Raw genomic sequence first — 23,560 nt, 5'->3', positions numbered from 1 at the left:
GGGGCCGTGAAATATTTTAATTTTTGCAAAGGGGGCCCTGACATCCAGAAGTTTGGGAAGCACTGATTTACATTACATAACAGGATTTATTTGAATATATAGCAGAGTGGAATAGAGTGCCCTCCTGTGATGAGTTCTTGGACTCTTTGGAGGTGTCAGGTAATAATAATAATAATAATATAAACGAATATTACAAATGGTGCAGTTCATAGATATGTTTATTAGTAGTGCGACTGACATGGTTGCAGTTTCTTTTCAACTTGATGAGTATTTCATTACTCAGCACAAAAAACTTGTACAGGTATTTTGCTTCAAGTATGTAGAAGAAAAGTATGCACATCTTCCCAAATCTTGTTGCTGATAAATTAGAAAAATCGTTTCACTGGTGACTTAAATCATATCATAAAGATATTTAAATATCTTTACAATACTCAAAGAAAGAAGTAATTCAGTTTTAGAGCTCCCTAACCACTATAGAGCCAAGCACTGATAACCACTGTCACCAGAGCAAGTATTGGACCTATCTCAGGACCCACAGCGAAGATGATTTACTGTAACTCTTCCTGCCTTTACAGGTGAGCCTACCAGCTGAGTGAGCCAGGCAAGGTGATCCAAGATGATGCACTTGCTGAAGCAGTACCAAAGCATTGGTTGCACACCACCAGAATCGCCATTCCAAATGATAAACACAATATCAGAGCACTGGATTCCAGTGACAGTAGCCTGGAAGATAAAAAATTAAAAAAAGACTCAAGAGAAATGAAATGAAACAAAATGGAAGATGGGAAGAAATGAAGAGAAAATGATCAAGAATGAAAATGGTCAGCATCACCACTGGGAGGTCCCCCTTAACAACAATGAGTTCCACAAGGAGAGAACTAAACAAGAAAAAGAAGAGTAAAGAATGCAAGTCTGTAATAACAGTATAATGAGGATAAAAAGAGTCAATGCATAGACTAGTGTATGAAGGAGTAAGTCTAGATCAAATCTAATGGATGACTCATATTACATGTCTGAAGAAGGTTGTTCAGTGAGAGAATGAAATTGCATTATAAGGGAAACTGGAACTATTGTTGTTCGTGGATGTAGGCTATAAATGAGGTGTGAACATGTAACCTTGAGGTGTTGCTGACTTTGAGAGTGGAAATTATTGAAGAATTGGATTGATAATGGCAGTATTCTCTGTGATGGTCAGCATGGATTTGTCAGAGAGGTCATGTTTTAGTAATCTGTTTATGTTCTACAACAAGGTGGTGAATTCACTGGGCACATACAGTGGCATACATGGATTTTACAAAGGCCTTTGATAGATTGTCACACAACAACCTAGTAACTCAACTGAAAAGGATGGGATTGGATAAAAAACTACTGAGTGGGATAGGTGACTAGTATCAGTGGGTTATGTATGGAGGAGTGGTATTATCCCAAAAGAGAAAGGTCACTAAGCAGAATGCTAAAGGTGTTTGTTTTGGGACCATTATTGTTTAACTTGTATGTTAATGATATTGGGACAGGTTGAGCTGGAGATAAGCAGCTGTTTGCCAATGATACAAAGTTGGGAAAAACTAGAAAGAGCAAAGCAGATGTTGTGGCTGTGTGGTACTTTCAGGATGCATGTGGACAACTGTGTATAGGTTTGATCACCTGATTTTCAAGTGAATGAGGATATATTAGAAAGGGTTCAGATAAAATTCACTAAGTCAATGTTAGGGCTAAGGCATGTGGGATATCAGGACAGATTGAGAGAATGCAACTTGAAGAGTCCTGTGAACAGAAGAAAGAGAGGGAATATGATTGAGACATATAAGTTGGTAAGAGGTTAATACAAGATTAATGTGGAGGAGATTTTTCATAGAGCAGAGAGATTCAGGGGTAGAACAAGAGGCCATCCCTGGAAGCAGTATGAAGAGCAAGAATGTGAGCAAGGCAATGAGAAGCAAGTTAATTTGCATAGGAGAGTGATTGGCAAGTAGAATGCATTGCCTAAAATGGTGAGTGCAGAAAATGTACAGGTTTAAGGCACAGTTCAGTGATCTTTTTGAATGAAAGTGCAGATCTCCTGCAATGAGCCTTTTGACTCCATGGTGGTGAGTTTAATCAGATCTGAAATCCAAATGGAACATCATTAAAAGATAAAAGTCACTTACAGGTCCAAGTAAATATTACCATATTTACTAATGTTTACTAATGATAGAATCATCAAGAATAATAGAAAAGAGTTTTCCACTAGTCAGTTCAAATTGAGAAAAAGTTATAGTGAGACTTTGTATGTTAATGTCAGACTCAGAGAGCAAGATAGGGTAGACCATGGCTGATAACAGTAAAGGAAATGCAATAAACAGTTGCAAGAATAGAAATTCATCAGGGAGAGAAACAAGATCACGGAATGCAGTGCAATTATGGCTAAGATGTGTGTGTGTGTGTGTGTGTGTGAGAGAGAGAGAGAGAGTAGGAAGAGAAAGAAAGAAACCAGCAGGTCAAAATATATAGAGTGGGTTGTTGCTATATGCCAAGAGAGGCAAAGGAAGCAGATGGCAAGCATAAATTAACTCAACAAGTACTGAGCATGTCATTATTAATGGCAGAAAGACAGACAGGAAGAATAAAATGACACATGAGGAGAAGGAATTTTTACACACTGAATAAGTGATAATTACTAAAACAGCATGTTATGGAGAGGATACTCTCAGAGTGCTACATCTAGTAATAAAAATCAGAGGAACTGCCTAACCAGAGTAGATATTTTGCTTCTGGGCTAGCAGTGTGATCAGGCAGTCTTGAGTGGAGGTCACTAAGCAAATGGGATTTTCAGTTTTAAGGGGTACATATGGAATTATACAGCTGGTAATTATGACAAACTCGGGAGGCAGCTGGAACAGTACAAGGGAAGGATGATAGCAGTATATGGGAAAGGGTCAAGGTGTGTTATGAGGGAAGCAGTATTGAATTACATACCTGAGTAAGAGGAAAAGGAATAAAGGATAAGCAACTTCATTAAGCATGAACTGAGGGGGAAAATAAATAAATAAATAAATAAATAAATAAATATATATATATTATCAGACCTTATATTTCTGTCTTCTAAGGTACCACTGTATCAGTCCACCTAGATCTTGGTTTTCCTCTGAGTCTTTTCTACCGTTATGGCAAACTTAGCTCTCCCATTCTGTTTAAGTGACCATACCTGCTAACACATTCGTGAATGCTAACAATGGCAAGTTCTTTCATAATATCATCATTTTTAATATGATACAGCCATTGACACCATCTGTTCACTTCCCTAATCTTTCTCAGAATTCTCATATCTGTGGTCTCCAGTCTTTGATCAAGTGTTTTATTTATAACCAAGCTCTCATATCCATAAGTTAAAATTGGTTTCAAAACTGTCTTGTATACTAATTTAGTGTTTTGACTAATTTCTCTCATATTCCATATAAACTGATTTAGCTAATTTTCTACCATACTAGCTTTACTAAATTGTGTTGTCTATTTCTATATTTAATTTGCCATCTTTGTTAAAAATTGTGCCTAAATAGCTGAAACATTTTACTTGTTCTACAGGTTCTTCATTCAAGATACAGTTGATGTTTTCAATGTTTCTGTCTATGTTCATTGTCTTTTTCTTTTTATTGCTGATTTTCATACCAAATTTATTACAACAGTTGTTCAATTTAGTCAGGGAATCTTCAAACCTGTACTGGATGTATTCAGAAGTATAACATCATCTGCATAAAGTAAAGAGCTAAGATTAACATTGCCAATTTTGATATAAGATTTAATACCACTTTCCTTCATAATGTAATCCATATAGATAATGAATAACAGTGGAGATAATGTGCACCCTTGTCATACATCTGATTTAACATCAAATAATCTTCCTGTATCTATCTATCTCTCCCTCCCATCTGATTCAGACGGGTTGGGTCTCCTCCTAATGAGGAGTCATGGCAAAATAATGCAGCCGGCACGCCACTCTTCTGCTGTATCCCTAATGGAGGTATTTGTGACTGTAGTCCGTGTATGTTCACAGGACCGGTTTGCCTGCTTATGGGATGAACCTCCCCCCCAGCTAAACTGGGGTTAAAACCCTACTGCCTGAGCCCAAGACTGGCTAACTTGGCTATGGCTGAGGAAGATCCTTGAGCTCTTCACGTCTCCGACGGGAATCAAACCTAGGACACTCCTTCCCCAGGCATATGGTTGTGAAGCACACAGCCACTAGGCTAATCGTGCAGACATCTTCCTGTATACGTCGTTTAATTCTAACAGCTGACTTACAGTTATATTCTTGCATGCAGCCTCACCACATGCCTCTCTGGCGAAATCAATCAAAGTTTTCTCCAGTGTTTGCCACTAATCTTCAAGGCTTGGCTCTTGTTTTCAATCTCTTTCATTTATAATTGAACAACAGTGTGTATTTTAGTCTGCAGTTCATCTATGAAAGCCACTCAACTTTCATTTGTTTTAAAACTTTCTTATACACTCTTCTTTTCAATATGAAATTCAATTTTATCCTGCTCAAAATTAAATGGTGATCATTTCCAACTTCAAATCCTCTGTATATTCATGTTTCCCAATGAAATAGTGGGAAACGCTATCAATAATAACATATCTCTGAGACTTTCTTATTTCTTGCATCTTCTCTCTCTATGTGAATTTGTGTACATTTTTATGTTGGAACGTGGTGTTAGTAATAACTGGTCCATGTCCCTCATCGTACCTTCTGACTGGAAATTTGCAAGGATGATGGCAATTATAATCATATAAAACAGAGATTTATCATTACCATATAAATGGAAAATAAAATTGCAGGTTGCTTAATCTTATAAAGGTTATTTATGAAGTAATGGCAAAAGAGAATTAGAATTCACACCACAACATTTTTCCAAATATGGATCACATATTAGGTAAAGTACAAGACTTTTTCATTAAGGTCAATTAAACTTTACCATTAAATTTTGACTAGCTCATATGAAAAACAGCCAATGCAAGGGCCATGATGTTATTCCCCCCCCCTCCAAAGTGTATAAACAGAATTCTGTATATGAACCTATTCATTAAAATGTGCCAAATGGGCGGCATTCATGAGATTTAAGTGAGATAGATAAGGAATTAGTTAAAAAGTATATGAGATGAAAGCTTCTGGACATCTGTGCATACAAAGCAAGCACTCAAAAATTTGGTTTCGCAGGGTCCCCTGACATATTCATTAATGATTAAAGATATACATATCAAAAGACTTTTGTTTTGCTGATGACATGAAAGGGAGCAGGCTGGTAAGTTGTTTAGATAACTTCAATGTTCATAAGGATGATCTCAAAAAGTAACTTCAAACATAGCTCCTCCTAATTAATAGTTTCTTTAAACATATATGAAAACATTAGGACTTTAGAGTAGCTTGGACAATGTTGCTCTCGAGTTTTATATGACTGACATTCTCATTGTTGATATTTTACACAGTCATGTAGAAACATATGCCTTGTTTATTTTTTAAATTTATACTGAAGATGTCCCTTGATAAATGGTTGAAAATTTTATGCAGATAAAATGTCTAGTGCTAGATTGTATTAATTTTTCATTAAATGTCAACTAACATTTCAGTTCACTGAAATATTGTCTTATGATATTATTATTACTTGGAACCTCAAAGGAGTTCTGAAGACTCATGACACAAGATCCACACAATAATCTATTAATAAATAAATAAAATGCACATCCTTTGGATCACACCCTTTCAGAATTTATGCCTTTATATTGTACTTCATTTTTTATTGTGTCAATAAATTGTCACACATGGTAAACACTTCATATGTGGCAGTGATGTGCTCTAGGTTCTTGTACCTCTCCGGTGTGAGATAAATATATATATAATCACAGTTTTTCCAAATTTAGATTTCTGTAGCTGTAGTTATTCATGTTGAAAATTTTTGGAATAAACTATGTAGATAAAGGAATGAAATAGCTCAATTAAATATTTACAACCTTATGTCTTGCATTATCAAAGGCATTTTTAAGATACGCACTTAATGGACACTACAATAACAATGGGTTTCGAAAACGAGGATAGTCATGAGCATAGAAGGTGACAATGGCACTTTTTACAGTGATGCTTCATGACATGGTTTTTCACAGTGGATGATGTTTCATGTCCCAAATTATATTATTATTATTAACATCTGATCTCTGGAGTCAGAGACTCATTGTGGGAGGTACCCACTATTGCACACAATGCTCATCCAACCATGCTTTAAACTGATTCAATGTCTACATTCACAACACACTCAGGCAATGCATTCCACTCACCAACTACTTTCCATGCAAAGAATCTACTACACTACTCTGCTCACACCCTCTTTATACAAGAGGCCAACGATGGCCTCCTGTTCTATCCCCTCTACCATTCTATGAAAAATCTCCTCCATGTCAACCTGATAACAATTCCTGACTAGCTTATATGTCTCAATCATATCCCCACTCTTCCTATTCACAAGGCTCTGCAACTTACATCCTCTCAAATCTGTCCTCGTACTTCACATTCCAAAGACCATTGATCACTTTTCTGAATCTCCTCTGGACAAGTGGCGTAGCTGGGGGGGGGCAGTCTGCCTCAGCAGCACTTTGAACCTTTTTGAACTTTTGCAGTTAATTCTAAAATACAGTCTCGAAAACTCAGTTCCAAATATTGTAATACTACTGCGTATTTTCCTCACAATTGCTGTAAGTGTTGCTAGTTGTCAGAGGAGTTTTTCTAAATAAAATTTGATTAAGAATTACCTACATTACTATGAAATAGACTTTGCCAATATCATCGACGATTTTGCTAACAGAAAAGCAAGAAAAATAACATTTTAGAATATTGAACTTAAAATTTTACTTCAATTAATTTATTTCCCTATACGTCGCTTTGACTTTTTGTAGTATATTTGGTGTGTATTGAGAGGGGTGGCTAACTCAGGGACTGCCCCGGGCGGCAACAGCTCTAGCTACACCACTGCTCTGGACCCTTTCCAACATGTCCTCGTCACCATGAAAACCTGGCGACCAAATCTGTGCCCAATAATCCATATGAGGCCTGATCAAGGCGTTATACAATGGCATCATAACCTCTATTTCTGCATGTAAGGGTCCTCTGCATCATTGCCGTTATCTAATGTGATGTCTTCACAACTTATGCAATGTGGCCCCTGAATTTTAATTTTAGGTCCTTGTCCACCATCACTCCTAGATATCTCATCTCCTCTACTTCCTTTAAAGTTTCTCCACCAAGTGTATAATTCACATCCCATCGCTGCTTACCAAATCTCAAAACCTTACTAGCAACTTACCTTACTGTCGGTTCAATGTTCTACTTTGCAACATTGAACTGATAGTTCTACTTACCTGCCCATTCATGCAATCTATTCAAGTCCTCTTGTAAGGCCATAACATCTGCTTGACTCTGCATTGCTCTTCCCCATTTTTGCATCATCTGCAAACACTGCATATCACTAGTTAAACCCATCCCAATATCATTAACATACAAATTGAACAACAATGACCCCAAAACTGGACCCTGAGGCACATCACTAGTGACTCCATCTCTTTTGGGATACTGCACTGACAGCCAGTCATTGTTATCCAATCCCATCTGTTTCAATTTATTTAAGAACTTGTCATGTGGCAGTCTATCAATCCCATCTGTTTCAATTTATTTAAGAACTTGTCATGTGGCAGTCTATCAAAAGCCTTTGCAAAATCTAAGTACACCACTGTATATGCATCTCCCCTATCCAAGGTATTTGTCATCTTTTATAGTGCATAGTGAAACATGATCACATCTCATCTCATTTTCCTTTTTCCCTCTTTTACCTTATGTCAAGGGTTTATTAGTCATTGGACTAAACCGTTCACAGGATAAGGTGGTCAGCCCTACTCCTGCTGTATCCTATGTCTGCAGTGGTGTTGAGTTCTCAAGGCCAGTTTGCCTTCTTTGCGGGATGAAAAACCCCAGATAAACTGGGGAGAAAAACCCTACTGTCCACGCCCAAGACCGGCTAACTTGGCTATGGCTGAGGAAGATTCTTCAGCTCCTCACGTCTCTGATGGGAATTGAACCTAGGACACTCCTTCCCAGGCATATGGTTGCAAAGTGCACAGCCATTAGGCTAACCGTGTATACATGATCACATAGTGTTAGTGAAACATGATCTCTCCCCTTAACAAACCCATGCTGATAACAACAGGGAATACTGCTATCATGAACCCATTTCTCTATCCTATCTCTCACCAATCTCTCTCTCTACCTTCGCCTGGAGTTGTGAAGGTACACTAGTACCTTCACCAAAATGCCTGTCTTATTAAACAGGCATGCCAATGCTACTGCCAATTCCCTGGAACATTCCCTTAAGATGAGTGGTGATATGTCATCAAATCCTATCACCTTACACAGAATGACATCATCATTTCTGTTACAGTTCAAAGAGTTTTTGTTTGGGAGCATATGAGCCACTTCTAAGAACAGCCTCTGTAATTTAAACAGGGATCTTTGTAGTACTTTTGAATTTTTCCACCTAATGAAATGCTTTTTGTCTAAGACATGTTGGACGAGTCACTTTTTTGGATATCTATACTGAATAAATTTTTTATGTTCTTTTCTTCTGGGAATGGTGATGTGTCCTGTTTGTCCAAAATACTGGAGTCCACAAGAGAGACTGCAGACAGCTAAGAAGGAGAGAAGATCCTGGTGTCCTTAACTGCTTTGAGGAAATTAAAGAATTTGTCCAGCGGTTTATAAACTGTTCTTATTTTGTGTTGTGTTTTAAGAGTGAGCTCAGTTTATCTGTTGTATACCTTTGATGTTAGGTAAGGATATGGTGTATATATATAGTCAAGCTAGGTAGGGGCAGGGATTCGCTTTTAGAAGTTTAGTGAAGTTTAATAATAAAAATGTTTTGGGGCTGGATATCTTTGCCACTTGGTCACACGGCCCACAAGCTCTTTCCAACTTTTTACAGTATCTCAACAACTGGATGGTACCTCACATTTTAAGTCTATCAGATCCCCCCCCTCCCCCCACACACACATGTAGATATTTACATGCCACTTCACATCACCATTCTTCCCCAAAAAAATGGAACATTCAACACTTTAGCTTCCAGGACAGAGTGAATTTTTTTCTTCAGACAAGCAATGCATCTGGAACAAGAGGATCTACTTACACTTTTTGAAAAGAATGGTTACAACAAAAAGAGTGAGCTCAGTTTATCTGTTGTATATCTTTGATGTTCAGTAAGGATATGGTCTATATATAGTCAAGCTAGGTAGGGGTGGGGCACGGGGGATTTCTCTTTTAGAAGTTTAACAATAAAAATGTTTTGGGGCTGGATATCTTTGCCACTTGGTCACATGGCCCACAAGATCTTTCCAACTTTTTACAGTATCTCAGCAATTGGATAGTACCTCTCATTTTAAGTCTATCAGATCCCCCACACACATGCAGATATTTACATGCCACTTCACATCGCCATTCTTCCCCAAAAAAATGGAACATTCAACACTTTAACTTCCGGGGCAGAGTGAATTTTGTTCTTCAGACATGCAATGCATCTGAAACAAGAGGATCTACTTACACCTTTTGAAAAGAATGGTTACAACAAAAAAAAAAAATCCTCGCTATACTTCTCAAAAAGAACAAATCCCCACCACTACCCACCTTGACTATATATACACCGTATCCTTACACCAAAGGTAAACAGATAAACTGGGCTCACTCTTGAAACAACACAAAATCAGAATAGTTTACAAACCTAGACAAATTCTCCAATTTCTTCAAAGCAGTTAAGGAACTACCAGGATCTTCTCTCCTTCTCAGTTGTCTACAGTATCCACTGTATCAAGGTAACTCATTACATATAACAAGTAGCCTTTGTAGGTTGAACACAATGCTATCACTTTCAGGAACTTGGGTTTCTATAGCAAGCATTAATTTGCATGTTGGAATGGAAAATTTGTTTTTGTCTTTTCATAGTTAAACTCCACCAGAACCCTTTCAAGGCTTATTCTTTAAAAATACCAGATTTCACTTATCAAAACTTCATTTCTTGTAGAATTTTTGCCTCATTTCTCCCCATTGGCATTAATGGCAAATGTTAAGATTACAAAGAAATTATAACAAGAAAAGGAAAAGTAGAATAGAATATTTAAAGTTACAAATGCCATGATACGATACACATGAAATACCATTTGTATTTCAGAGGTAAACATATAAAAGACAGATAAAAATGCAATTATATATATATATATATATATACACAGGGTGTTCGGGATAAATTTGACAGTTTCGTAAGGAAAAAGAAAATCTTCTTTATATCTATTAAATTTAATGAATTGACAAAAAAACATTACAGGCAGAGTTAATTACAATACTATCAACAAGATTTACTCAAAATAACCACCATTAGCATCGATCACAGCTTCAATTCTGCTTCGGAACCTCGAACAAGCTGATGCTACAGTCTCCCTGGGAAGGGCCGCAAAAACTGTTTTAATTTTATCCATTAACTGGGCTTTTGTATTACTGGAAGTGCGATTGGTGTCTTTTTCAACTGCGCCCCATACAAAATAATCCATGGGGTTAAGGTCTGGGGAGTTTGGAGGCCAAACATTTGGACTGGTGAAGTTGTAGAAATTTTCAGACAACCATTTTTGACTTTTCCCAGAGGTGTGGCAAGGGGCCGAATCCTGCTGCCATACATACGGCCTACCATTGGCTACCCTTGTTATCCAGGGCTTGACTACAGTTAGCAACTCCACGAACAAAGCCCGAATTCCAATGCCAGGGTTCTTCAACCTGTTCCTGCAGATTTGCGAGGAATTCTGCTGTACGAACGCAATCAGATCGTCTGCTAGGGATCTTTCTTCTTGCTACATCCTCGTAGTCACCATTGCAAGTCTCTAGTTCATGCCTGATTGTTTTTACTGTATTCAGGGAGCATTGGGCAGCAGTCGTAATATCCTTATTTTGATGGCGGGCACGAATCATCATGATACAAGTTATTCTCTTCCATGATTCAGGTGGGTTCCAGCTATCCATCCTTTCTGACATCTTGTATATGAATGAAGAAGGGTCCAAACTTTTAAATGAAGAGAAGTGTGTGTTAATACATGTAACTTACGGAAAAATATAATTAATTATAAATATGTCAAATTTATCCTGAACACCCTGTATATATATAAATTAATATATATATTATAGCAGTAATGTTCCATTCCATGAATAAAAGAGCTTAATGATGAACAAGAGCTGATGTGTCAAACTTTTGATAATAAGCTATTCTTCTAAAAAGAATAAAGCTGACTTTCCTGTTTGACTAAAGGATGATAAACTAGGAACAACTCCAGCATGAGAGTGACTTTAAATTTGGTGAAAGTTGATTTGCAAAGAATCTTGGACAAATGGAAGAGAGAGAGAGATCATACAGATGTTTTTGAGGAGGTAAAGATTAATAATGATTATGGTTTCTTGTTACTTTTTCTATGAGATGACTATCTTTCATTTTAATATATGATATATATTAACTAGTGAGATTCATTTCACTCATCTATGTAATTTATTTCAATATTTGAAGGAATTTTTTTTTCAACTAAAGTATCAGACAACAGAAAACTTCCATGTCAAGAAACTGTCTCAACTAATCCAAATATATGAAGTGAAAAATTTTCTTTTTTGTTTTTGAAATCTGCAGTAATTTTGAACAAAAGAGGGAGAAGAGTATATGAGATCTAATAGGACTATGGAACAGCTGTTTTACAAACAATTATTGTTAGTCCATACATGCAGGACACTACTGGTTTCAAAGGAATATCAGCTTTATGAATTTTGGGAAATATATTTCATAAAGGTTCTAAGCAAAGTGAACCCTTAATCATATATTTTAACTGCGCATTCATCACTTTGTCAAAAAAAGATTGATCAGTGACTGAACAAGTAAATACTGCCAACAAAATATGTTTCTGAATGGTGCATATTTATAAAGCAAAGTTACAGTCTCTTGAGTTATAATGGTCGGAAATTTATTTTCCTCTCTCCAAAATGATCAATAACATGATTATAGCTCATGCAGATACAGGAGAGCAATCACTTATATAATTTTCACCATTACTAAGAGATCATTTCTTACCATATAATCTCAAGAGATTCTACTCAATCACAGATAATTAATCTATGATTAATTAAGATAAGATAATAAGATAATAATCACAGACAATCACTAAATAAACTTTTAGATAAAGTGATATCATAGAATAAAGAGTTATGAGACAAGATATACTTTGTACAGGTTCTAGAATATAAGCTATATGGATTTCCAAAAGTTCAAAGAGCTAATATAAACTGGAAAAAAAAAACAACTGCTAGCCTTAGACGTTTTTTTTTCCCTTCACTCATCTCCTTTCAGATATTCTTATCAGTTCAGAAATAGTTTCTGTTTTCACATATCTAATGCTCTTTGAGTTACTGAAAAAAAAAAATCCTTCAGACATTTGAAGACTATTTCACTTTTCTGTCAGTGCATGAAAGACTCAGAATATATCAGTGAAGGATGGTCCAGAGAAAAGGAAACATGTAAAAGATTATTATCTCAGTACCAAGAAGAAACCCAACAGCTATAATATACAAGAAAGTGCAGCTGGTTAAGAAAAAAGATCCAGGTGTAGCAGAAAAAAGTGAATTAACTAGTATTCTGAAAGGTAGAGAGGCAATTCGTGTTAGTTTAATTACTAACAGAATCGTCTTTCATTACTTCAGCATCTCTGGAGAATGCCAGGAATTATTTCCCTTTATATTCCTTTTATAAAGACCTTGTCACCATTCATATAGAATTAGATTATTACACACATATACGAGGGTGGTCTGAAAAGTTCTCGGCCTAACAATGAAAAAACGAATTTATAATTTGAAAATTAATTTTATTTTTCAAAAGAATCTCCCTTAAGACTAATACATTTATTCCAGCAATGCTCCAGTGCTTTTATCAAGTCCCTGTAGTGGTTCCCAGTAAGATCTGCAAAATACCTGTCTACAACTGCAATCACTTCTTGATTCGAAGGAAAACGTTGACCAGCAAGGAAGAGTTTTAGATTTGGGGAAGAGATAGAAGTCAGAGGGAGCCAAATCTGGGGAATAAGGGTGAATGTTCCAACAATTCATAGTGCAGATCCCTTAATTTTCACATTGCCAAAACACCTTTGAGGGAAGGTGAATTGTCCTGATGAAAGATGATTTTTTTCTTCTGCAAACCGGAACTTTTCTCATGAATTTTTTCGTCTAGTCTGGTTAAAAGATTGGAATAATATTCCCCGGTCATTGCTTTAGCCTTTAGCATCCCAAAATACCGATGCCATGACCTTTCCTGCTGATGGAACAGCCTTTGTTTTCTTTGGTGCTGAACAACCGGCTTCTGTCCACTGTTCTGACTGTTGTTTGGATTCTGGTGTGTAATGGTGAATCCAATTCTCATCCATAGTAATAAATTGATGCACAAAATCAGTTTTATTCTTGTCAAAAGACTCCAAGCACTGTTCACAGATTTTCATGTGAGTGAGTTTTTGATCTGCTGTAAGCAAGTGCGGCAGCCATCTTGCGCAAAGCTTTTTCATTTGCAATTCTTCATGCAAAATATATCCTACATGTTCTTTTGAAATGCCTATTGTCTCAGCAATTTCATGCACTTTGACTCACCAGTCATCCAATACCATATTGTGCGCTTATTCAATGATTTCTGGTGTTGTTAAACTTTTTGGACGCCCTTCAGGTGGATCATCTTCAAGGTTGGTATGGCCATGTTTAAACTCAGCAGCCCATTTCTTAATTGTCGAAAACGAAGGAGAAGAGTGCCCATAAACTTTTATGTACTTCAAATGAATTTCTTTTTGGTGTTAACCCTTCTTTTACAAAGAATTTTATAACCACACGATACTCAATTTTATCCATTTCAAGGGATACAGACAACAATTTTGCTTCAGAACTGTGTATAAAGCTAACCACTTGATAAAACGACTCGTAATTTCATATGGATGCTTATGACAGATGCACCAACTTAGAAAAAAACTTGCTGATAGTGTTGCCATCTATGGTCGAGGCCAAGAACTTTTCAGACTACCCTTGTAAGTAAGGTAAACTGACTGTACTAAACTTGGAGGACGTTCCCTGATGAGCCCACAGGAGAGTAAAGAGTATGATTTAAAATATCCCACTCTGAAAAACATTTTGTAAAAGCAAGGTAAATTAAATGGGTTAGGAGTTAGCTTAACACATCTTGTCAAAACTTTCCAGTTCTCTCCCCCATATCTCTTTTAGATCCAGCACACAAAAGATTACTTGATCTAAGAGAACAATTATAGTCAGGGCATGACAAATATGCTTGCCCACTCATCTGTGCCGAATAGTTGCAGATCACATCACATGAAATATAATATTTTCTTTAGTTAATAAAAGTAACTTTCTAAACAAAACCTTTTTAACTTTAAAAAACAAAGATATAGTACCACTGATAAATTTATAGATCTCTTTTTAAAATTTTGGCCATATCAATAAAAACAACTGGGGGATCTCGGACGAGTACATTTTTTTCTCATTGGTGAGTGGGAGTCTGCATAATTTGTCAAGATCTAATTATAGTAATCAATTATTATAAAAGTATATCAGACTAGTAACATATAATACTTTATTTTAATGGCATTTGATAACAGTTTATATATAAAAAGCCTTTTATAAAAAGTCTTTGAATAAATATCAAACCTTACTTCAATGGCACATGCTCCAACAAAGGCAACAATTACTGCTACTACATTAACCGTCAGCTGAAATTGTAGGAACTTTGCAATGCTATCATAAACATTTCTTCCCCACATCACAGCTTTAACTATACTTGTGAAGTTATCATCAGTTAATATGATGTCTGATGCTTCTTTTGCAACATCTGTGCCTGCAATACCCTACAGATACCCAAAATGAAATTATAACATAACTAAATCATATATGTTGAAAATTATCAGTTAACAGCCATATAGCAATATGAGATTATAAATTTTTTTTTTGGTATTCAAAAATGCCAAAGAACTGAAACATTAATGCTACATAAAAAGGGAGCATAAATCTAAATCAGGGTCTTTATACAATTTCCAAAAGAGACTAAATAGACACTTCATATAATCACATCCTGTAGACTATAACAAATGCATAAAGCAATATGAGCACAGCCATGTGCAAATCAATTTAAGGGAAACCAAGACACACACACACACACATTGTTGGGTGAGCAGAATTTATTGAGAGGCGTCAACTGACTCCAGGAAGGTCTATGACAAATTATAATAATATCATGAAGTGTTGCAAGTGAATATAGCAGTATTTCTGAACAATGTGCATTAAATAATTTAGTGTAGCATTTTTTCTTATGATATTGTTTCATTTTTTTCATGCTGGATACAAGTGTATTTCAGTGATGTTTGTTATCCTAATTTTGTTCATTGTGTCCTTTCTAAAATGGCATCTGTAAGGAAGCACATGTAAGCCACAAGGAAAGCTTCAATTTTCTCAGTGGATGTGCTGCGGCAAATGTTTCATGCCTACATCAAAAAAGTAAAGGTTTGTGGACTGTGAATAAAAAAAAAAAAGCATCAACATACGTGAGAAATGTAATGATAAGTTAGAGCACTTCAAAATGGGATCTAGTATCTTTGGAAGTAATCAGAAATCAGATGGAAGTACTAATAATGTAACAAAGGGAACAGAGTGGAAGAGCTTAAGCAGGAGTTGCTGAAAATGAAGAGTCTGAAAGATGAGGATGAACATCTAAAGAAGAGGCTGGCTGATGTGAATGAAGAGGAGGAAATTATTAATATAAAGAAAGAGCTAAAGGATAATCGAATGGTATTATATTGAGTGTGCATAATGCATAGCATTATACACACCCAAAAGGATGTGTTTTGTATTATGGGATACCAATTAATGTGAAGTCACTAGCTCTATGTACAAGTAACCTAGTCATGAAGATACTTGACACCAAACTTTTGTTTGTTTACATTTGAATAATGGATTAAACAAGAATATAATAACTTGGATATTTAATTTAATTTATAACCAAGTGAAAAATCTTTAAACATGTTTTATGGCCTTTTGTGGATAGGATAGGGAAGAGGGGGGGGGGGGGAATTCTGGCACAAACTAGAAATTATGAATGAAAATTTTTGCATAATCAAGCAATCAATTTGGCAGATTAAGGGAGGATATCAAAACAAAAATAGGAAAAGCAACAGCACTCCAAAAATTAAAACCACTATGCACTTACAGTTACCAACAGATTATGCCTTCTTGATATACCAGTTAATTCAGTACTTCTATACGAAAGTGAAACTCAGACCCTCACATCACAAATTTTGAAGCCAGATGAAAAATCGTTTCTTTTACCAGTCCAAGAGATAATATCATAACGAAGATTCGAAGGAAACAACTTTGGTCAATTAATTTAGAGATTAATTGATTAAATTAATCAATTAATCTCTAAATTAAATGGTCTATCAATGCAAGTTCTGGAATGAACTTGAAAAAGAGGAAGGCCTAGAATAAACTGGATAGACAATATAAAAAGTCAGACTAGTGTTTCACTTACACAGTTGAAAGCAAAGTGACAATCAAGGACCGAGTGGAAGGTTTCTGTATGGAACATTTCCTAATATCTATTTTATGGTCCTTTGTGAACTATGGCATGAAGGAGAAGAAGAGTAGATAGAGAGATGATATTTAGAAGGCATATTACTAATGTAGCTCACAGGATTACCTGGTTATTGAAGAACATGCTAACAAACAGAGATAATGAACTTATCATTCCACTTTATAAAGCCTTGATATGATCACATCTGGATTACTGTGCTCAGGTCTGTTCACCTGGGTTTATTGGGAAAGAGGAAGTGGTAGAGAAGATCCAGAAGTGAGTGAACAAGACGGTAAGTAGTCTATGGAATGCTATCTATGTGCAGAGATTCAGGGTTTGTGGGTTGCAAGTTGGTTGGTTAGCAAAAAATAGTGGGGGATATGATAGAACCATTTATAGGATTGATGCAGGAGAAATATTTCAGCAACTGGCTAGAGGGGGTAGAACAAGAGGTCATTCATCCTGGAAGTTGGGTAAGGGTGTGGTTAGCAAGGATATGAGGACTAACTTCTTGGAGAGTGGTGAATGACTGGAATAGAATGTGTTGCCTGAGTCTGTTGTGAGTGCTTTGTCTGTTAATGGTTTCAAGGAGAGGCAAGATAGATATTGCATTGATAGTTTGGTTCTCCTACAAAGAGCCTTAGGACTCAATGGATGTGCCCATGCAATAATAATAATAATATTTGGCAACATGGACAGATGGGATATCTGCATATACACTAAAGGAATATTCAACCAAACTAGTTGGCTCTTAACATGATTTTTATAACTCAAATCTCATCTCGGGAAAGAATCCCACAGGAATGGAAACAATGTATGAGATCCTTTGTAAAAGGGTGGTGCAGAAACTGATGAGTCTAGTAGGCCATCAGTATATCTCTGGAGTAGTGCTGAAGATGGCATGACCTTCCTGTATTTACTAAAGGAAGGTCCAACTGTTACAGCTCAGTTGGATAAAGGGAACGAATACACTATGATACTGTTGGACTCTGCTAATGCATTTAATAGGAAATTACACAAAAAGCTGTTGCATAAGCTGGAAAATATGGGATTGGAACATCAGGGATGCTAATGATCTATATACAGCACTTACAGAATGACTTGAATAGATTGGAAGTGGACAAAGGATAATGGCTGCAAATTCAATTCAATTCAATGTTAGTAAAGGTAAAGTTATGCACTTTGACATGATGAGAAATTTCAACGACAGATTAACATTGGTGGCATTGATGCTATCATCAAAAATCCTAGATCTCTAATTTTATCAGAAACTGATCAGGCAGGTCATCTTGGAATTAGTGTATTTGAAGTTTAAAGGGTGCATAGCTAAAATTGCAATAAAATCTCAGTATAATTGCGATGTTGAAATGAACATTGACATGCAAGAATAAGCAAGTCATTTTTTTCCTTTTTTACAAGGTTTTGATATGACTCCATCTAGGCTACTCTGCACAGAATATTACTATGTGAAACCTCAAAAGTCTGGTGTGGCACAATATAGCATTGACATTTAACACAGTATCCTGTGGGATTGACTCTCTTCTTTCCATAGATGCAGTTTTAAATATGAACACTTTTTCAAACAAAGTTGTGAAGCCTCTTTTACACTGGCCTAACCTGATTGTCTCTGTTCCAAAAGTTCAGGAAATTCTCATTTTATGTAATCATCAAAAACAGTTTTAATATTATTTATTAATGTTAATTTCAAGCACACAGCAGCAGTTTATAATTGGTAAACTGATTGTCATATGTACTTTGTATGCCTGGTTCTTGATCTGCTTGTTGTTTACACACACTGATGATGTACTGTTATTTTCAGTACAAAATATTTGTACTTTCATTAAAGTTTATTACTGTAGTTATCATACAATTTTGTTGTTTTATAGTTATCTAGAGATCGGAACTGTATCGAAAAATCCGACAGTAGACAAAACAAGAGGCAACTGCAGAAGTGAAAAAGCAGGATATGCACAACCGAAAGAATGACTAGACAATGCTTTACTGGCAGATGCAACAGAAGTCTCACAACGCTAACCTCCAGGTTTATGCCACTTACATGACTTAAAGCATAAGTTCCCTTGATTGAATTTATATGTCCTCTTCTCTTATAAACCGATGTTAATTATCTATATATCATGATGCCATAGATGGCTTCGGATAGCATAATGAACAAAAAACTTGTTTTTTTGTTCAGTTACATGGGGTGTCTTTAGGTAGGAGATGAATTTCATCCCAGTGTAAGACCAGTAGTAATAATAATAACTTAGTCACTTTTATGCACAGACCAATTAGTATTTCAGTAGTGGTGGTGAAGAATTTAAAAAAATTGGTTAGGGCTTGCATTCAGAAATGGGTTGACAGTGAATCTCTACTTATGAGCAACATGGGTTTACTAAGGGAAGGTCAGGTTTTAGCAACTTGCTCACATTCCAAAATAATGTTACCATTGAACTAGACAAGGGAAATGGATACACCATGATATTTTGGATTTTATTAAGACTTTTGACAGAATACAGCATGGTAGACTGTTGCATAAATTGGAGAATATGGGTTTGGGTTATAGAATATTAGCATGGATAAGAGGATGGCTGATTGACAGATATCAGAAACGTGGTAAACAGGGGATGTGAGTCTGCAAGATTTAAGGTAACCAGTCGTGGACCACAAGGATCAGTGCTTGGTCCACTGTTATTCAATCTGTACATTAATGATATTGGAAAGGATTGGACAAGCGACATACAGCTATTTGCTGATGATGCAAAGATAGATAGGTAGGGTAATCAGGAATTCTGCTGATATGCAGTACTTACAGAATGATTTGAATATGCTGGAATTGCGGGCATGGGAAAATGGGTGTCAGTTCAATGTCAGTAAATGTCAAGTCATTCACTTAGGCGTGATTAGATATCCAATGTCATATTATATTGGTGGGATTATGCTTGAAGAAACTGATGAGGCTAGGAATCTTGGAATGTTAGTAGATAGGAAGTTGAAGTTCAGGGACCATGTAGCAAAAATTGCAAAAGATAATGTAATGATGAAACGAACATTCACATGTAAAGATAAGGATGTCATTTTGCCTCTTTACAAGGCCTTGATAAGACCTCACTTGGACTATTGTGATCTGGTCTCCTGGTTTATGTTGTGATTCTGATATATTGGAGAGTGCAAATGAGAGTGTTAAAATGATATCAGGATTGTGGAATACTGATTTTGAAGAGAGACTGAGAATTTGTTGACTGCAGACGCTAGCAAACAAGAAAAAGAGGGGTGATATGATTGAGACTTACAAACTTCTGAAAGGATCATACAAGATGATCCTTTCAGAATCATCAGATACAGCAGCGTTTCACAAATTGTGGGCCATAAGTTTTGTTGAGGGGAGGGGGTGAAATAATGAAAACAAATTTAAAATGTTTTAAGACTAAATATATATTTTTTATTTTAAAAGAAACGTATTTAACTTTTATTTACTATTTCTTTTTTGTTATTTTTTATATTTTAATGGAAAAATTCACACATTGGTGTTGGTTCACAAACTTTGATTCCTGGGTATTTTGGCGCTTAATGAATATTAGTAAATATTGCTTATTCATATTTCATTTCAAAGCAGTGGTTAATTGTATTTACTTCGAATGCTCTCCAGGGAAGCTCCAAATCTTCCTGTCCCTTTCATCACGTGTTCGTAATCAGGGACTGTTGATACTGACTTTATATACATATCAAAACTAGTTTTATATTATCACTGTCATTTGAGCTAGTTTTCTGTTACCAATAAAAGTTTTGCAAATACTTCACACATGAAAAAAAGCTTAAACAAGTTCATGTGGGGAGATAGTAACTCGCTTGTAGTGGTACAACACCTCTCCCTAACAGCCATTATACTGCAGAGGCAATAAAAACAAGTACTTTTATTATGCCAGTGAATAAGGTATGAGGAGTCTGTGTAATATATTTCTCAACAAATAGTGCAATTAGAGACAACTGGTATAAAAATACACTAATTAATGAATCACATGTCCCCTCATACAGAAACTATGCTGTATAGACTAAAACAAAACCATATGTTGCATGGGCAAACACAGTATCTAACTAAAAACTATTGTTATTAATTAGATGTGCGAGTTTGATTTCCCAAGGCAGCAATAAAATTCAATGGAACGTGTTAAAATTTGTAAAAGTGTTAAAACTAAATAATATATATATATATATATATATATAACGAATGTTATGGCAGTTTCACATATGGAATTCAGTTGAAGAGAGTTAGCATTTCAACTCAATTGTCAGCTATGCTTTTATCTTTCGGTTGTGCAATCTTTTGTTAATACCGCACCAATCATATGCACGTTTTAATAACCTGCCTTTGCTGTCTGTTTTGCGTTAGGCTTAATTAACGTAAAGGGAGAAAAGTCACAAAAGAGAAAAATGTTCCTGGTCCCAGGATTCCCTTATTCAGGTAATATTCACTAATTTCATGTTATCAGTCTGTGGTGTGCCAGTATCGGTAAGTGGTGATATTATTTGATCTATTCTACGTTAAAAAATTTAACCCTGAGATGAATAAGTGGCTGATAAAAAATAAAAAAAAAAATCCCTCGAACAATCAGAAGAAGCAGAAACAGACTCAAAAAAAAAAAAAAAAAAAAAGGACAGTATTTCATATCTTACCAGAACGGCCTGCATCGTCTTCAGAACCAAACGGTAAGAGGCAAAAAATGTAATATATGCATTTGATTTTTGCAATATTCACTATGTATGTTTTGTATTGAATATAAATACAATAAATATTATAATAATATATCTCTCTATTACGATTTTCTTTCGAGGGGAGCCGTGAAATATTTTAATTTTTGCAAAGGGGACCCTGACATCCAGAAGTTTGGGAAGCACTGAGATACAGGATCATTAAACTGATGGAATTTTTCAATTTATGAAGGGTGGGGAAAGGACAAGAGCGCATCCTTGGAAGATGAGAATGAATGCCGCTAAGAAGGGGGTAAGTGCAAGATTTTTCTCTCATAGGGTGGTGCGTGATTGGAATGGATTGTCATTGGATGTTGTGAGTGCAAGCAGTGTGAATGAATTCAAGAATAAGCATGTAGCCTCCCTTGATGAGGTCCTGACTCCTTTGAGGTTAATAATAATAATGATGATGATCTAGTTTTCATGACTCTGTGTTAGGACTCATACCAATAAATAATTTCTCTTGTCTCCTGATACCAAATGCATTAAAGGGCAGGTCATCCCTCTTATATTCATTTTCCTACCTTACATATCAAAAACCTGAAATCCTCCTTTCTTACAGTCTGTGCATAGAATTGTTTGCCAATCATAGCCTAAAAGCAATCTTTCAGGATATGAAAGGACTGCTTTTTTTCAGCAATCCTTTCATATCCTGTCTCATACTATATTTACTGCTAGTTAAATCGATATTTGAACCTATGAGAACTACCATCTGTTTTACTTTTTTTTTTCTGTTTTTCAATTACATTAATTAAATTTTTGATTTTAGCACCTAGAAAACTGGAGGTAATCACATCATCAACAGCACAATTTACTACAGAATCATCATATCATATAATATCTTTTTTTATATTCTTCATTACTTACATTATCTTATATTCTACTTTACTTGTCTGACTGTTGTCACATAATCATTAGGCCCGATGAGATATCGACTTGGTTTTTGCTTAGAAAGGTTACCCATACAAATGCTTAAAATCATAATTCAGGATTTTGCCTAATCAATCCCTAAAGGGGCAAATCCAGATTCAGGGGATGAAAACCCTTCATATCTCCTGTGTTTGTTGAGTTAAAACATTCTTTTTTTTAGCATATAGGTGTCTTTTAAAAATCTTTGGAAAGTGTTTTAACAGTTTTTTTTTAATTTTCACCCCTAAATGGGTATTGTTTATTCAAAAGAGAACATTTCTCCTTGTCCCCTAACAGTTTTTGTAGGATTATCTATATCTTTAAAAAAACGCTGAAACACTTTGAAACACTGAAGCTAAGAAACTTTAATAAAAACAATAAAACTGACTTCCAAAAGGACAAAACGCACAAAAAAGTTAAAAAAAAAATTATTATTACGTGACACCTCCAGGGAGTCCAAGGATTCATCGATGGAGGGCAGCTACTCTAGAGCTCTCTGTCTCTTCCAACATTAACCGCAACTACACCAACATCATCTACCGCCCGCCACCACTACTAGTATTTTCCACAGACGATCACAAACATCCATGCCCATGCTGGTTCAAAAGGCTGCGAGATTCGAACCCGCAGCCTTTTGACTGGAGAGCAGATCCTTTCTTAAATATGTGAATTTAAATTTTTTAGAGTCAGTGCAAATAAATTAACTCTATACAAAGTATAGTTCACAAGCTATGCATACTTATATCAACAAAAAAAAAGTGAGTATACATATTGGAAGTTATGCATCATTACTTCACATTCAGTAATAAGAAATATGTTTATTCTCGATGCAAGTACACGTACCTTATTTTGTGTAGTTGCACCTGTATCTGCTAGGTGGTGAGTAAACATGTAGCATCGTGTTAGCAGCATAGGTGACATAGTTCTCACAAGAGAAGTTGGGACTTGTGTTAATATGTATGAGTGGCTGAGAGACTAAATCTGTGGATGCATATTGAATATTCTGTGAATAAGTATTTGTTCTTAGGACTACTTCATGTTTCCATTATTTTTTCATACTTCTGAATCAGTTCTTTTCAGAACTTTTAGTAATATTCAACAACAATTAATTAGGTTATCATGTAATTGAAAATTTATATAATTAGTTTGCATTAAATTTGGCACTGACTCTAAAAAGTTTAAATTAATTTATTTAAGAAAGGATTGTTTTTCAC

At 35.6% G+C, this 23,560-nt stretch overlaps 1 protein-coding gene across 10 annotated transcripts in view; it reads right to left on the bottom strand.

Annotated features, from left to right (window-relative positions):
- PMCA (plasma membrane calcium-transporting ATPase 3) overlaps positions 1-23,560 on the bottom strand; it is a 1,392,263-nt gene that overhangs the window by 412,000 nt on the left and 956,703 nt on the right. For all 10 annotated transcript variants that reach the window (XM_090412026.1, XM_090412017.1, XM_090412079.1 and 7 more), the window contains one exon: positions 14,782-14,973. In XM_090412026.1, coding sequence (XP_090268152.1) covers positions 14,782-14,973 — 192 coding nt within the window. The remainder of the gene's footprint in view (positions 1-14,781; positions 14,974-23,560) is intronic.

The sequence above is a fragment of the Typopeltis vanoorti genome, chromosome 2, assembly GCF_054136105.1.
Source record: "Typopeltis vanoorti isolate ZY-2024b chromosome 2, IOZ_Tvanoo_1.0, whole genome shotgun sequence".
In the NCBI taxonomy this organism is placed as follows: domain Eukaryota; kingdom Metazoa; phylum Arthropoda; class Arachnida; order Uropygi; family Thelyphonidae; genus Typopeltis; species Typopeltis vanoorti.
This window is presented reverse-complemented; position numbering and strand designations above follow the sequence as displayed.